The sequence below is a fragment of the Nyctereutes procyonoides genome, unplaced genomic scaffold (genome assembly GCF_905146905.1).
Source record: "Nyctereutes procyonoides isolate TBG_1078 unplaced genomic scaffold, NYPRO_anot_genome, whole genome shotgun sequence".
Classification (NCBI taxonomy): Eukaryota; Metazoa; Chordata; class Mammalia; order Carnivora; family Canidae; genus Nyctereutes; species Nyctereutes procyonoides.
Window position 1 is genome coordinate 16056405 of NW_026575141.1, and position 15289 is coordinate 16071693.

General features: G+C 46.6%; 1 protein-coding gene and 1 long non-coding RNA gene across 5 annotated transcripts in view; one reads left to right on the top strand and one right to left on the bottom strand.

The window, feature by feature from the left end:
* The window catches only part of CDK6 (cyclin dependent kinase 6), a 247730-nt gene extending 241254 nt beyond the window's left edge, over positions 1-6476 (bottom strand). Inside the window, exons 1-2 of one of the 4 annotated variants that reach the window (XM_055307291.1) lie at positions 6357-6476; positions 2912-3534 (exon numbers count right to left, since the gene is read on the bottom strand). In XM_055307291.1, the coding sequence (XP_055163266.1) occupies positions 2912-3144 (233 nt within the window). In that variant the 5' untranslated portion in view covers positions 3145-3534; positions 6357-6476. Of the gene's footprint in view, positions 1-2911; positions 3535-3645; positions 3787-4867; positions 4936-6356 lie in introns of those variants that run through there. The other 3 variants (XM_055307293.1, XM_055307292.1, XM_055307290.1) reach the window with 3 other exon arrangements.
* LOC129498096 (uncharacterized) overlaps positions 4924-15289 on the top strand; it is a 66228-nt gene continuing 55862 nt past the window's right edge. The window contains exon 1 of the long non-coding RNA XR_008662080.1: positions 4924-5000. This is a non-coding gene — a long non-coding RNA (uncharacterized LOC129498096). The remainder of the gene's footprint in view (positions 5001-15289) is intronic.

Below are 15289 nucleotides of genomic sequence, written 5' to 3' on the forward strand. Positions count from 1 at the left end.
TTACCAACTGTAAAATAAAAGTAAATTTACATGCTAGACATTGACTGGCTGATCAAGCCCAGGCCTGGGATACATCAAGCACGGGTAAACAAGAATTTCAAGTCATTACCCCTGTGCATACAGGCGATGCCAGTGCCAGCAATAACAAGTCAGCCTCTCTGGCAAATCCATCAAAATTAAATCTTAAACTTTTGAAAAAACTAATATGTTTATTATGCTCCTGCAAGCTTAGAGGCTTAACTACCTGTGGGAAGGGCCTATAATTATGATCAATTACTTATGACTTGAAGGCACTTACAAAGACATCTGTCCTTTTAAGAAGCCTTTAGAGAACCAGCCACAGTGCTGTAAAACTGGTCCTGTGGGGCACAACACCAATACGTCACAGGTATGGGGGGTGTCCAACTGTGACAACTCTCCCTTGGAAAGAAAAGAAGCATTGTCACCTATCCTTGATTCTGACCCTCTCTGAACAAATATTAGCAACCTTCAAAATCCTGAATTCTTAGTCTAGTCAAGCAGGTCATGGGGACCAATGAGTGCCCCAAAGCAGAGGCTGAAGAAAATAAACAGGAAAGAAACCAAATGGAATGGAGATACATAGCTCATGAAGATGACATCATCAATACTCTTCTCAAGTGTCACTGAATTTCATGGCATATGACTGATGGTCTTTTCTGACAAACCACAGGCTCATTACACCCAAGTACCTTCTTGGTTCCAGAGCCTGTAACGTCTGGGTTTGAGTATGATTTGTTTTATAGAAAAGGTCAGGGGAACTGATGCTTTACTAGGAGCTTGTTTGGAGGCGAGAGCCCCACGAGTCAGCATGGAAACATATAATACTTGGACATTTGAAGCATTTTTAAAATTACAAAGTACTCTCATATACTCTGTCTCAGCTTTTCCTCACAACTCCTGAGAGGTAGGCACCATCATTACCACTTAACCCATAAAAATAAGCTCTTTAAAAAACCTTTAGATAACTTTGTCTTGAATTTATAAGTGGTCTCCTGAAATTTCTCAGTACAGAATCCAAGTCATGGGTCCGTTAGAAATCTCTAAAGACAAACCAATTTCAAGAGGATAAATCAAGAGTATAAGGATGGATTAGCCAAAATCAAACACAACGGCAAAAACCATCCTGTTATAGAGATAGTCCTTGTAAAAAATAGTATTACACAGGGGTGCCTCTGTAACATCTCTATGTTGGAAGGACAGTGTTTTTTTAAAATTTATTTACATGTAATGGTCCTTAATTGGACACACTCCTGAAATTCTAGGAGTGGAATTTATCCTTTGGGAAGCACCTAGGTGATTCCTCCAGGAAGATGACTAAGTTACAGGGGCCCAAATGTACTCTCTCCTTTTCCCTCCAATTATCACAAAGGCTCGCAGGAAGAGCTTTTCTTGGTTTTCAACAAAGAAAACACACACAAAACGTTATCTACTGCTCTTATGTTTAATTCCATCTTCCTTAAAACACTCATTCTCCTGGCCTCATTATCCTTCGTCCCCGGTCTTTTACTGGCTAAAGCAGAAGTATATACTGGGGGTCCTATTTTCATAGCTATTCACTACCTTATTTATGTATTTGTGATTCTTTGCAGCCTTCTAGCCTAGTCTCACTGTGTTGGGAACAAAGCACCACACAAATCACACAGGATAAGGGGAGACAAGTCAAAACCTCCCAGGAAGATCTGGTAAGACATTTGGGCTCTGTGTCTCCAGAGGTCTCGGTATTTCAAAGGTCAGTGTTGGGTCTCTTGACTTTGATGACTAATGTTAAATTGTTTGACTTTTTACAAAAATATTTAGCTGTGCTTATTAACATACTTTCATCTACAGCGCACACAGTAGGCATGTGTTGGAACAGACTCCTCAGAGAGATGAGAAGACAGAAAGAACACCTCAAGATTTCCTTTTTCAAACACACTATCTTAAGAGTTGAGATAAGTAAAATCACACCAGAACTGGCAGAAGTTTCTGTGCATTCCTCTTCTACTTAAAAGTACGTATATTTGTTTAGAAAAGAAAAGCATGACACACCACACAATGTCAACCACACAATGGGGAAATTCCAGGATCACTAAGAAAACACCATTATCCTAGTCACACACACTTTAGTTTAATTACTGGTTACCACACAGGGGAGGCTTTAAGAAATGCGGTCTTTTCATCCACTTTCCACATCCCCTCCAGAAAAAGCAAACGGAGAACACTTAGAATCTGAAGACTCCACATCTTAGACTCACACATCACCGCTTCTGAAAACTATGCACCTCGGAGACGTAAAGTCGTACACAAACCGGCAACATTTGTGGCAGAAACTTTGTAGGCGACCCTGTTTGACGCTTATTTATCATTCTAGAACTTCAGCAAGAAAAACGTCGTCATTGGCAATAACAGTCTTACGTCCCCACGTTTTTCGGACTTTATTTATACCAGGCTCCACGAGGAAAGGTCTCATCCTACCAGTTTTCCTCACCTCCTGCCACTTCTCTTGATTCTCAGCCTTTCAAAAATTCCCCAGTGGCCAGGGAAAGTATGAGGGGGCTGGCCGGGCACGTCTCAGGTCGGCTCGTTCCCTACAAGGCTCCCAAGTTCCCGGACCCCCCCCCCCCCCCCCGCGGGGACAGCAGGGAGAAAACAGAACTTGCACCGCGGCGGGGAAGCCTGCGCAGGTCACATTTCCTGACTCGTCTTTCTGCTCGCTGTCTGGCAAGGTCGCCGGCTCCGGCCTGCGGCTCTGTCGACAAAACTTTCTCTCGCTGGGTGAGGGCAGCGGGTCGGGCCGCGCCTCCCCGGCCGCCCCCCCCCCCGCCCCCCGCGCCCCGCGGCTCCCGCGGCTCCCGGGTCCTCCCCGGGCACGCGCGGCCTCCGACGGCGCGGGCGCCGCTCCCCCGCTCACCTGACCACGTTGGGGTGCTCGAAGGTCTCCAGGTGCCTCAGCACCGCCACCTCGCGGATGGTGGAGAGCGGCATGCCCTCCTCGCCCGTCTGCACCCGCACGCGCTTCAGCGCCACGAAACGGCCTCCGTTCTTCAGGTCCCGGGCCTTGAACACCTTCCCGTAGGCACCCTCCCCGATCTCCGCCACGCACTCGTACTGCTGGTCCGCGCGGCTCAGGCCGTCCTTCTCCATGCCGCCCGGACGCCGCCCGGCGCGGCACCGCTGGGGCGGGCGGGGGGCGCGCTCGGCTCGCTCGCGGCCGCCGCTCGCCTGCTCCGGGACTCCCGGGCCCGCTCCCTCGCGCCCCGGAGCTCGGTCTCGCTCGCCCTCGCCCTCGCCCTCGCCCTCGCCCCCGCCGACTACCGCGCTCGGCGCTCGGGTTCTCGCGGCCGCTGGGGCTGGATGGAGCGACCTCCCCGCGGGCGGGCGCAACCCCGGTGCCGCCGCGAAACTCCGCCTGCCGAGTCGCCAAGGAGCGAGCCGATCCCTCCTCTTCCCTCCCCGAAGCGCAGTCCTCTGCACAGACACCGAAGCGATTACATAGTCTCCAGCCCTGCGCGTCTCAGTCCACAAGCCTTCCACCTAAAAGAAGAGACGGGAGGGCAAGAAAAAGTGCAATCAGACATCCCGGGCGCCTTCCTCCGAGTTCCCGCAGACTCCCCTCCTCCTACTCCATAAAGCCCCCATCGCTACCCTCGGCGCGCTCCTGCCCTCTCCCAGGCTGCTTAATCCTTCCTGGTTCCTCCGAGAAAAGCGAAGTTACTTTTCTTTCCCTGCAGAGCTGGAGCCGTCTTCGCGCAGAGAGGTTGCAGGGGCCCCTCGGGGATGAGCGCGCGGCGCGGGACGCAGTGGGACGGGAGGGGGCGTGCCGAGCAGCCCAGAGTGTGCCGGGAGCGCGGGGGAGGGGAGGTGCCGGGCACGTCAATGTCACGGCTTAATATTTATCCCTACATCATTGTGTGGCACTGCTACCCACCCCGCCCCCCCGGGCCTGGACGTGCAGGGAGAGGGGCTCCGGGGTGCCGTGGGGCTTTCAGGGGCTGTGCACAAGCTGCTGTGGAGGGGCTGTGGGTCCACCCGTGTGGGGCTGCCGAATGTGGGTGGGGGCTCCCGGGACCCTGTAACCCGATGCTGGGAGTGTGCGAGGAGGGGTGGTCAGACATCTGCTGGGAAATTGCTTCCTTTCTTTCTACTTTCAGTTTTTCTGCGAGGAGACATTTAAAAACGACTTGCACACACAAATGGTGTTTTTGGGGTAAAGAAGTCTGGACTGGAAACGAAATTCTTCCTCCGACTCGGAGGACCTCCCTGGTGGAAACCCATGAGGTCGGGGAGGGCTGGGGCTCCCGCTACTCGGGAGCGGAGGAACGGTGGGGCCCCAGAGGGGGGAGTCGCCCAAAGGACCCTAAGGGTGGGAGAAAGGGTTTTTCGTCGCACTTTAGCTTGTCATCTCCTGAGAGAATAACTGCGGGAGGAAGGTAGCATAACCGCGACTCGCCCTGAAATTCTCAGCTCATTTCAACCTCATCCAAACCCAACCTCCTCTTAAAAAGGTTGGGGGTGGGAGGAGTAAATGCCAAGCCTCGGGGGTGAGAGAGAAGGGGCTGCGCCCTAGGGGCCGGGACTCCCGAACCTCTCCCCGCTCCCTGGAACTTCTCCAGATCTTCTGGGTCTTAAGTCGCAGAGGCGGCTGTTCCATTCCTCCCTCCGCCTGAGGCCTGGTCTTATCAGGGGCCAAACGCGCCCCCCGACCCCCTCGGAGCCCTCCGCGCAACGCAGTGCGGGGGTGGGGGGGGTGGGGTAGGGACACGCTTTCCCCTCCCCATTCGGTTGTAACCCGGGACCGCCGCGGCCTCGGCGGTACGTTGGCCACGCCGGCCGCGTGTCTGGAATTCCCGGGACACCTCGGAATTACCTGCCCCGCACCGCTGGCCCGCTCGCCTCCTGCCAGGAGTTAAACAAATGGCGCGATCCCCACGGCGTGCTGGCAGAGGGGACCGCAGCGAGCGCAGAGCCCCTCACACTCCATTCAAAGCTCTCCTTAAAAGGTAAAGGCGAATCCCGGGGGAGAAAGGACTGAGCCCCCCAAGAGCCTGCGCGGGGGTCCGAGCCAGGCCTAGGGCCACACAGGTAGCCGCGGGGCCGCCGGCCGCGCCGCCCGCCCCTCCCGCATCCCCCTCCCCGCCGCAGTCCGACCCGAGGCTCGGCAGCTCCGGCAGCGCCGCGGACGTCCCACCCCCGCAGGGAGCTGCGCCCGCTGCCCCCGCCCGGCCCCGCACCGCCCGCCCAGGCTCCCCCCCTCCCCCCCGCTCCCCGGACGGTCGGCTCCGGCGGAGAGAAACGGGAGCAACAGTGCCTTTTCCCCCCCTCTCCTCCACTTTTTTTTGTTGTTGTTGTTGCTTTCCCACGCTGGCTGAATGTGACTTGACCCCATTTCAAAAAAGTTTGACATAGTGCTTCAACATTTCCGCATTCCTCCGCGACTACAAAGGCTGCAGCCGCCTCCTTCTGCTTTCTGTCTCTGCTCTCTGTCTTCACACTCAATGAAATCCTTCATGTGCCTCTCCCGAAGCCTGCCAAGCACCGCAAGGGTCGCCACCAGCGCAGCGGCAAGAGGCCGCACGGGGACCACGACTCCCGCGTGTGCGCACCCGCAGATGAGCCCCACGTGCACACTGTGGGGCGCGCTGCGGGGCCCGGCGCTGCTCACCGCGGGGTGTGCGTTCTAACTCGGATACTTCAAATTAATAAAAGTAAACTGGGAAACTAAACGCCAGCGTGCGTCCTTGTGGGGCTCCAAGCCCGTGCACTGGCCGCCTGCGTGCACTCCTGTTAAGTGTGCAGAACACCCCCGCAGGGGAGGGGGTTCCAGCAAGAACCCGCGTTAACATTGATCTCGAGGTGGAGAAGGTGCAGGCCACACCCACACCTCCGCGAGCTGGAGAGTGAGCTTCAGCGGGGAAACCAATGTGGGGCACGGAAGCACAACGTCCCGCATGGAGTCCCCCCAGAGGCGGTGCATTTTAGACTCTAAAGGGTAGATGATCCTCTGAGGGTCCGAGTGGAGTTTATATTCCGCTTTAAGGAGCCTGATGAGTGCGTGGGTGTTTGTGCGCACGGCTGCGTGGGGGCAGCACCGGATCTTGGTGTTGGGGGGTGTCCCTGGTATGGGATGTCCTTCCCTTGCCCGGTTAGGAGAGACTCCTCTAACTCCCCAGGACTGGTCCCCATCCCTAGCCCGCCTCGGGTCGTAAGGGGTTAACTACAGCCGATTCCGAAGACGTACACCCCCCACCACGGTCACCTCCACCCACACCCCCGCTTCCGACCCCGGCCACGCTCCCAAATCTCCCCCGGGGACCCCCCACCCCGCAGCCCACCCACCCGACCGCACTGCTCCTCACCTGAGGGGCCCGGCCGCGTCGGGCCTCCGGAGAGGGCCGCGAGTGTCTGTCCGACCTTCGCACGTGTCCACCGCGCGCCGAGCAGGTAACCCGCTCGGAGGAAGGAGTTAGCAGCGCTCTCTCCCGCGAAGGGGTGGGCACAGCGGCGGAGGGCGGAGGGAGGGACGGCGGAGGGCGCCGCCCGCGCCGCACGCTGGGGGCGGCCGGGGGCTGCGGGGCGCGGGCCGGGGCTGGGGGCGAGCCGGGGCGGGGGCGGCCCCCCCCGCGGGGCGGACTCTGCCCGAGACCCACCCGGAGGCGGCGACGGGGCTAGGGGCTCGCTGCGCCGTGGCAAGCAAGGGTGCAAATTAAAGCCTTCCGGAGAGGGGAGGCGGCGAGCCCCGGCTGTGCTCCGGGTCTCCACTCCCCAACTCTCGGCTCCGAGTGGGGGGCGAGAGGGCGGCGGGGGGGGGGCGGTTAAAAGAAAGTTTCCGGCTTTCGCTGCAACTGGAGTGAGGGAGGGATCTTGCAACTAAAATACGAGGCGTGAGAGGGAGAGTGGGATGTGTCGTCGGGAGTCCGCGGAGTTTCCAAACCCAGGGTCGCCCAGAGTTGGGGTTTTGACAGAGTGAGGCGGGGGGACCAGCAGGCTGTGATGTGGCCGGGTGGGAAAAACACAAAACAACCAACCGTAATTAGGAGGGGCCGGTGGGGGTGGGAAAGACCAACACTTTCCAAGAAACTGAAAAATCAGACCAAAAAAATAATTCTTCTCTATTTAAAAAAAAAAAAAAAAAAAAAGTCTGGCAGGGCGCCTTGCAGAAAAGAAAATACTAATCTGTCCAAGCACTTTTCACTTTCAGCATGAGCTACATTTGTTTTGTTTTCCTTCGCTTCCTTTCGGCCTCACAAAGCCCTATCTTTTCCTTTTGGACAGAGGGTAGGATTTGGAAATTGTCAGGCACTCTGTGGTTAACGACGTACTGGAAGGGGCTCGCGGGTTCACAATTATTAAGTGGTTAGCAATTGCTAAGGGTTCACTAAGGTGTTTCTGGGGAGCTAAAAAGACTAAAATTTAATATAAATATCAGAACTGCAAGATAATGGATACACACACACACACACACCAAACAAAGAGAAGAGAACGTGATTCAGTGGGTGCTCAGTTTAAATGCATTATTGGAATTCTGAAATTTGAAACCTTGTAAGAATGTATACTTTACCTGCTCAGAAAACCTGAATACAATTATTGCAGGTGAAAATGAGATTTTGGACAAAAAAAAAAAAAGTCCTCAAGACCCTGCAAAGGAGTAAATCCTCCCCCCAAAAAAGCTGTTTTTGTTGTTTTTTTTTTTTTAAGAATCCAGTGTTCTCTAAAGTCTGTATCTGTAGAATACTTGAAACCCTTTTAAACATCTTAAAGCAAAGTTGAGAAAACATTTATTTATTTCAGATCTCTAGAAGAACTGAAATCCAGCGAAATACTGTTTGAATTGGAAATATTAACCTCAATAATTTTTTTGACTTTTTGAATTAAACCATGTTGCCTAATGTCAGAGTAAATCAAAATTTCGCCCTTATAAAATTGATTCCAACTACAGTGTGAAGTAACAGGTTAGGTAAATTAAAATTTTTGCATTTTCATTAGGAAATATTTTATAATACATTATAGTAATTTGTTCTTGAATGATAAAAGTGGATATTTGTGGTTTTTTATGCTTAAGATAATTCATAAAATACATTTTGTATTTAGAAGCATGTCTTCTAAAATTCAATTTCTGAACAAAATTTGTAAAGGTATCTATAACCTCATAAACCATATAGACTTAAGAAAACAAATTTAGATTTTGTATTTATAGAAAATATTGGTTCAGTACAAATCACTAATTAGACTTTAAACCAGAGATGCAAGTGAGACTCTTACATTTTTTATAATTGCTACATTTATCAATGATTTTTAAAACAAGATTTACTTGCTGGTGATTTACACATTTATGTAATTTTGAATTAATTGTCAATAAATAGTCATAGGAACCAGCAAATGACTGCAAGAATTTATTTGGGTAAATAATTTGTTTAAGAAATAGTAAGCCATAAATGTCTTTAAAATTAACAGAAAAGTGTCTTTTCTACACTGGGTTGCATTTTTAACTAATGAATTTGACAACAACCATAGATAGATTTGAGATTCCATGATTTAGATCACTAGATCACTTGTACAAGGTAAAAAAAAAAAAAAAGAAAAGAAAAAAGTTTTTAATGATATATGCTGAGTGTTAACTCTTTTTATGTCATCTGCTTTCTCTGATACTGTTAATTTATCATTGTTCACTATCTCTGGTTATGGGGTTCATATGAAATCCCAGTTGGCTAAAGCCTTAGACCAGGAAGTTTTACAGTGGATTGTGTAAAATTAGTAAATACCAGATTGTTTTTGTTTATGGATAACTTCCTCTGTAGGTAACAGGTTATCATAACAAAACTTGTGCAAAGTTTATAAACTGTGAACCAAATTCCGACTCCTTTGTTTAGGAGTCTTTTATGAATGAATACAGAGCATTCAAGAATAATGATTTGCATGCCACATATCTGATATCCTAAATTTGCAAATCATCATACAGGGTTTTAAAAATTACACCTCATGGATTTATCTTCAAATGTGATATTGTAGCTTGTACTGAAAGTGTTTCTAGTGCCATATAAGAAGTGCATTCTATATGTGAACACTTTAAATCAATATCTATAAACTGTTTTTCTCTAAAATAAAAATAAAATTTAAAGTTCTAGTCTATGATTTGTAATCTTGTTTAAGGAATGAGAAATTTATTTAAAATTAGTACTTTTATAATGTACATTTAATTCTCAACCATCTCTGATTTATATTGGCTATTTGAATTTATGAAACACATTTTCCAGAAACTCGGAAATAAGGTTTTGCTATATACTACACAATAATTTTGATTGGCGGTCCATGTAAATGTATCCTTTTAGTGTGTAAGGATCTCCTGTTTATTGCTCTGATTAAAAAAAAAAAAACTTCTCTGGTTTAATAACTTTAAAATCAGTTACCCTTATCTTTAACTTGATTTATATGAGTATGTAAATGTTATCATTGTTGAGTAATTACTATGAAAAACTTTAAGTTTAACAAAAATAGTATAATGTAATGCAGTACATTTTAATGCATTCTTTCTTCCTCAGGCATTTCCAAGACATTTTCTTAGGTTTTCCCTTAAAATATTGAAAATTTACTAAATATATTAGGAAAACTCAATTGTACTACCAACCTTTTGAATTGCAAAATTTTCATTTAAATGATTTTTAAATTCAATCTTCTAAATAAATTACTTCCTGTCAATTTTGAAATGACCTGGGGTTTTCTCTTTTTTTGTTGCATGTGATTTAGTGTATTACATTGAGGCAGTGAAACTTGCAAAGATTTTGATACTTGCCTGAGGGGAAAAAGTATATCAGGTGGTAGCTTATAAATTTAAGAAGAAAAAACAAGACATTATTATTTTTTTTGAAACTTTCCGTTTTCATGGGTTCTAGTGCTCTATAATTATCCCTGTGCTCCCTGTACAACATGTCAGTACTATGTTCATATTTGTATAATTGTCATCATATTTCCTTTTTTCCCCTTTTGATAGACATTCCTATATCTTCTTTTTGCTTAGTGTGTGTGTGAATACTTGTATGTTCTTAGCATACCGTCGTGACATGTTCAAAATGTGTTCTTAAGTTCCTTTCATCATCTATATTAGTATTCTGAATAGTCAGAAAAATAACCGTGGAAATATACAAGATGATGATAATCACATTGAAACACCTACATTTCCTTTCGATGTATAGCGTCCTATTGTTTTCACTGACTTCTAACATTTCTTTTCTAAGATAATACTTGCAACTTAACTGTACACATGGCCTAACAATTGTGTCGCCATAGCTGCCTTTGGTTGAGCTAAATGGTGCACTCACGTTTTAGATAGACTGTTCAGATGAAGCAGAGAAGGTAGGACACAGTGGCGGTAAATCATGATAAAGTGCGATCTGGGAGGTAGGAGGAAGGACAAAGGAAGGCACCTGGGAGAAACTTCTGTGAATGGCCTGACAGCTGGGGCAAGTAAAGGAAATACTGCCCGGGTCCTGGAGCCAAGAGATGCAGCCTCAGGGCTCTAATATAGAGGATCCATGCAACCTAATTCTTCTAGAATGCACACCTATTGTGCATTGAAATCTGTCTTATTAAATGAGATTATATAATGTATGTGTCTATATTCATGTAACTATTTTACCTTGTCTCGTTATGGATTTTTCCTAAAAATAATATAGAAAGGAATTCTTTGCAGGGTTCTTTTGATTTCTAGAAGAAAGTATATAATAGCATAGCTCTGTGGATCAGATTTTTTTTTTCATAAATTGAAGGGAGAATCTGATATTTAAACCCTACTATAAATGTGTTCAGCTACCCAGATCTTACTGTGCTCAATACCTATTACAGTAACTGGCAACTATTTTATGTCCAATAAATGTTAGTCAATGGGAAAGTTGGCTTTATACTCTTCATTCCTCTCCTTTGGGACTACTTCTTCCTATTCCCTTCAGGGAGATATATTCTAATAATTTTTTAAATATAATCCCAGCAAAGTTTAAGGATCAGTGTGCTGATGTCAGGGCTTCAGAACCATATCTCCTCTACCTGCAGTTCTCTTCCTTGTAGCTCTCTCCTCTAAATCCTATCATCTTCTTAAGGCCCAGCTCTTAAGACCTAGGAGATTCCCTCAGCTGAATGACATTCCTCTTGGCTCTGACTCCTTGAGGCCATCCCCTTTCTACCTCTTTAAAAGCTTGAGGCTCTGCTCTCCACCACCCTGAGCTCCCCAGGTACATCCACCATGCCTCGTTCCCCTTGGCAATGATCCAGCACCTGGCTGTGCCATCTGGCCATAGTAGGTGGTCAATGAACGCAGCAATGGTTCTTGTCTCTCTGCATGAGTGTTACAGAATCAGGCAGGCACAGACAGACTGGAACAGCGTGGCATAACTAGAATAACATCTAAAAAGTTGAGGACAGTGTTCCACTTTGCTTAAACAAGAAAGAACCAGGTCATCCTGTTACTTTTTGTGGATTTGTTATGTTTCTCTTGTGTTGCAGATATTAGTCATTGAAAACATTTTTTTTTGTCTGAAAGAAAATGTGTTCAGATTAATTTCTAAATTTGTCTGAAAAACAAATTCTAAAATCTTACCTGCAAAAAATGTACTTAGGTAACTTTCTGCATTGTCTTCCCCAGAAAATTCCAATTAAATAATTTTTCTTTAAAAAGAGCAAGTACTGGGATGCCTGGGGGGGCTCAGCAGTTGAGCGCCTGCCTTTGGCTCAGGGCATGATCCCAGGGTCTGGGATCAAGTCCTGCATCTGGCTCCTTGTGGGAAGCCTGCTTCTCCTTCTGCCTATGTCTCTGTCTCTCTCTCTCTGTGTGTGTCTCTCATGAATAAATAAATAAATAAATAAAATCTTTAAAAAATAAAGAGCAAGTATTAAGCTCTAAGGTATATTAGAAAAACTATATAGTTCAGAACTGAGAAAGATTACTAATTTTGTTGAGCAATATCCTTATCTATGGGAGTATACTTTAAAGGAGAGAATCCTTGATTTCTAAGTCAAGAGCTTGTGTTTTATTCCTAGTTCTTCCTCCACTGCAATGCCCACTGCACCCTCAGTTATCAGTCATTTAATCTTTCTGACCTTCAGTGTCTATGCCTACTTAATGGATCTGCTAATCATTCAGGAAGATGTTATGAAAATTGTTTGGAGAGATGCAACAGAGAGTTTACCTTCACAAGAGAAGGTAAGGAAAGGTAATTGAGGTTGCTGGTCTGTGGGTCAGAAGACCTGAAATTTAACTGGAAGTTGGCCAGGAACTACCTGTCTGACCTTGGCAACATATTTCAGCCGCTGGACCTTAAGGTCTTTGTCAATAAAAAAAGTTGACTACATTCAACAATTAATATTTGCTGCTGTAGCTTGAAAATGCTATAGTTGGTGCCATCATTATACAGCTACTCTTATAAATCCCCTAAACAGAATAGTGCCAGTGGATGGGACTCTTAATGTTAGCAACCCAGAGAGGGTTCTGGACTTAAATGTGAGATATATTGGGGTCTTCTAACATAAGCCTCTGTATTTTCGAGATTGAGTAGAAATGAAGACCTCTAGAAAAACATTTGAAAAATTGACTAGACAAGGGAGAGAGGAGCCAGGTTTTTAATTACTTGGCTAAAACGAAATGTGATGGATTAAATTATTCAACCCTCATTAATAAGATGCGATAAATAAATTACAATGGTACCCAGAGAACCAGGACACTAAAGATTAGAAATGTTGGATGACAGAGAAATTCTTCAAAGATATCATGAAGCGGGATCCCTGGGTGGCGCAGCGGTTTGGCACCTGCCTTTGGCCCAGGGCGCGATCCTGGAGACCCGGGATCGAATCCCACGTCAGGCTCCCGGTGCATGGAGCCTGCTTCTCCCTCTGCCTGTGTCTCTGCCTCTCTCTCTCTCTCTGTGTATGACTATCGTAAATAAATAAAAAAAAATTAAAAAAAAGATATCATGAAGCATAACTTTGGGAGATGTGACATATCTGTAAACCATTGAAAACGTCTATGGCAGCCAGCCTCCTGTGAGAGGCAGTGGGAAGTGGGGCATTGGGGGGGGGGTGTTAAAAGGCAGTATGCTGTGAATCTGAGGGGCTCCAGCAATATAAGAAATCCTGAGAACTGCTGATCCAAAGCCATTATTAAAATGTGTGCAGAGGAACAGGCTTTTGCCTCTGTGTCCTTGTTTTCTACCACATTGGCCCATGTGCATGGTTGGTTTTAAGGTTTTCCCTAGATGTGCAACAACATTTTCACAGTTGGAACCAGATGGTCGTGGATTAGTAGCTTGGCCACCATGTGACCTTGTGTAGATTCTTAAACTTTCCGATCCCTAGTTTCCTTCACCCACAGAGTAAGGATACAATTATCCACCACAATAAGCTGGGGCAAGAATTCAGTTAGTGTCAACTATGCATATTTTGCACTTAATAGACCTTTAATAAATATTAATAACATACAACCAACATCTCTTTCATGACATTTCCTATTCAATTTTTTTTAAGACAGCTAACCCTTTGACTGACATGATTTTCTTTTTCAGCAAAATTGAAACATCTACCCATTGCAGGAAGAACAACCCCAGAAACAGCACACACTCGAAATTATCTTAGGCTTTGACAAAACCACAACTATCTCTGGGTATGTGAGGGATGGAGGAGAGAGTGGGTTGTCTCACTTGAGACCTTACCTCAATACCGCTCAACCTCCTTAGTCTGTACCTCCCTGTCTTCCTCACCTTCTTCCTTCCATTTGGCTCTTTGTTCTTCCTTCCCACTGCTTTGGTGTGGCCCATGAGTGCTGACATTTGTATTAAAAGCCATGAATGCCATTGTTTCCCTGCAAGAGCTCCCCCCCCCCCACCCGGCCCATCACTCTCCCATAGTCCTTGGCTCCCACTTTTCTTGCTTTAAGAGCTGTCATCCTATCAATCTCTTTTCTGCCCTTCAACCTTGTCTTCTTAGTTTGGCCTTTGATGACATTGTATCTCCTGCCCAATACTTTCTCTAGAAATATGTGAGGGGAGCTACCCCACCTCCCCTACCCCCTTTTTTATTTTTTATTTTTTTTCCTTTTTCATTCCTCAGAGTTATTTTCATATCAGTTCATATCATATCAGTTCATATTGCACCTCTCCAGTGTCAGACCCTCTGGTGTCATTCCATTTCTCTCAGAATAAAATCTCAGTCTTGCCCTACACTACCTCTACTCTCATGCTTGTCATGGCTCTCTCTTGTCTCACCTCGTATAAAGAGTGGGAAGCAGTTCAGAACCCAGGTGTGGCCAGATTCATGTCTCAGGCCATCATGTTTTTTTTTTCCTACCATATTACTACTCCAGGTTCTGGCATTCCCGGTGGGAGCCAGTGAAGGGTAACATTAGTGCTTCAGAGTTGCATCACTGGAGCCAGGCTTGGTGGTTTCAAATCCAGATCCTACTGCTTAGTTGCTTTGTGTTCCTGGGTAAGTGACTTAACTTCTCTGAAACTCAGTATCTTTATCAGGGTTAAGACTCTCCGCCTCTAGGGTCATCCTGAGGATTTAAGGAATTAATCCATGTAATGCACTTACAGGATTGGCACATAGAAAGTACATGTTAGCTATGATTATTACTAATATTCCTCCTGATAAAACAGCTGTCACTTCTTAGAGTTTTGCTGTCCTTTTTCCTGGGCACCTGGCCCAGGATTTACTGCACAGTACTCTGTGTTCAATCGGTACAGCCACCACACCCTTGGATCCTTTGCTACCAGTGTTATATGCTCCATCTTCTCCCTTCTGACTTTTCTCTCCCCTTCCCCCTCCCTTTCCCCTTCCCTCTCTCCTTTCCCCTTCCCCCTCCCTTTCCCCTTCCCTCTCTCCTCCCCCCTTCTCTCCTCATAAATCCTGCCTTTCCTTACTTTCTTCTACACTTTCTCTCATATATTGTACAGTCTGTTCTGCATTAGCCCTCACCGTCTTCTCCTCCATTCTCGTGCTATTTCTGTTCTCACAGAGGAAGAGCTCTGGTGGGAAAGGAACTGTCATGTCACCAGGAAGAGCCCCCAGAAGCAATCTTTTGGAGCTCTTACTTCCTGGGTAGAATTTTGCTCTTTCAAGGGGCCTCTTGCGTCTGAGATCTGAAGCCCTTTATCAAAGACTGCTTGCTGCTCAAGTTGATCAGAAGTGCCATCTCAGCACTTTTAACCCATGTGTGGGTTATACCAGCAGCATCCAATGCTTTAGAAAACACTGACTTATCTTATCAACAATCAGGGGCCAACCATAAAATCAACCATAACCAATTGTATTG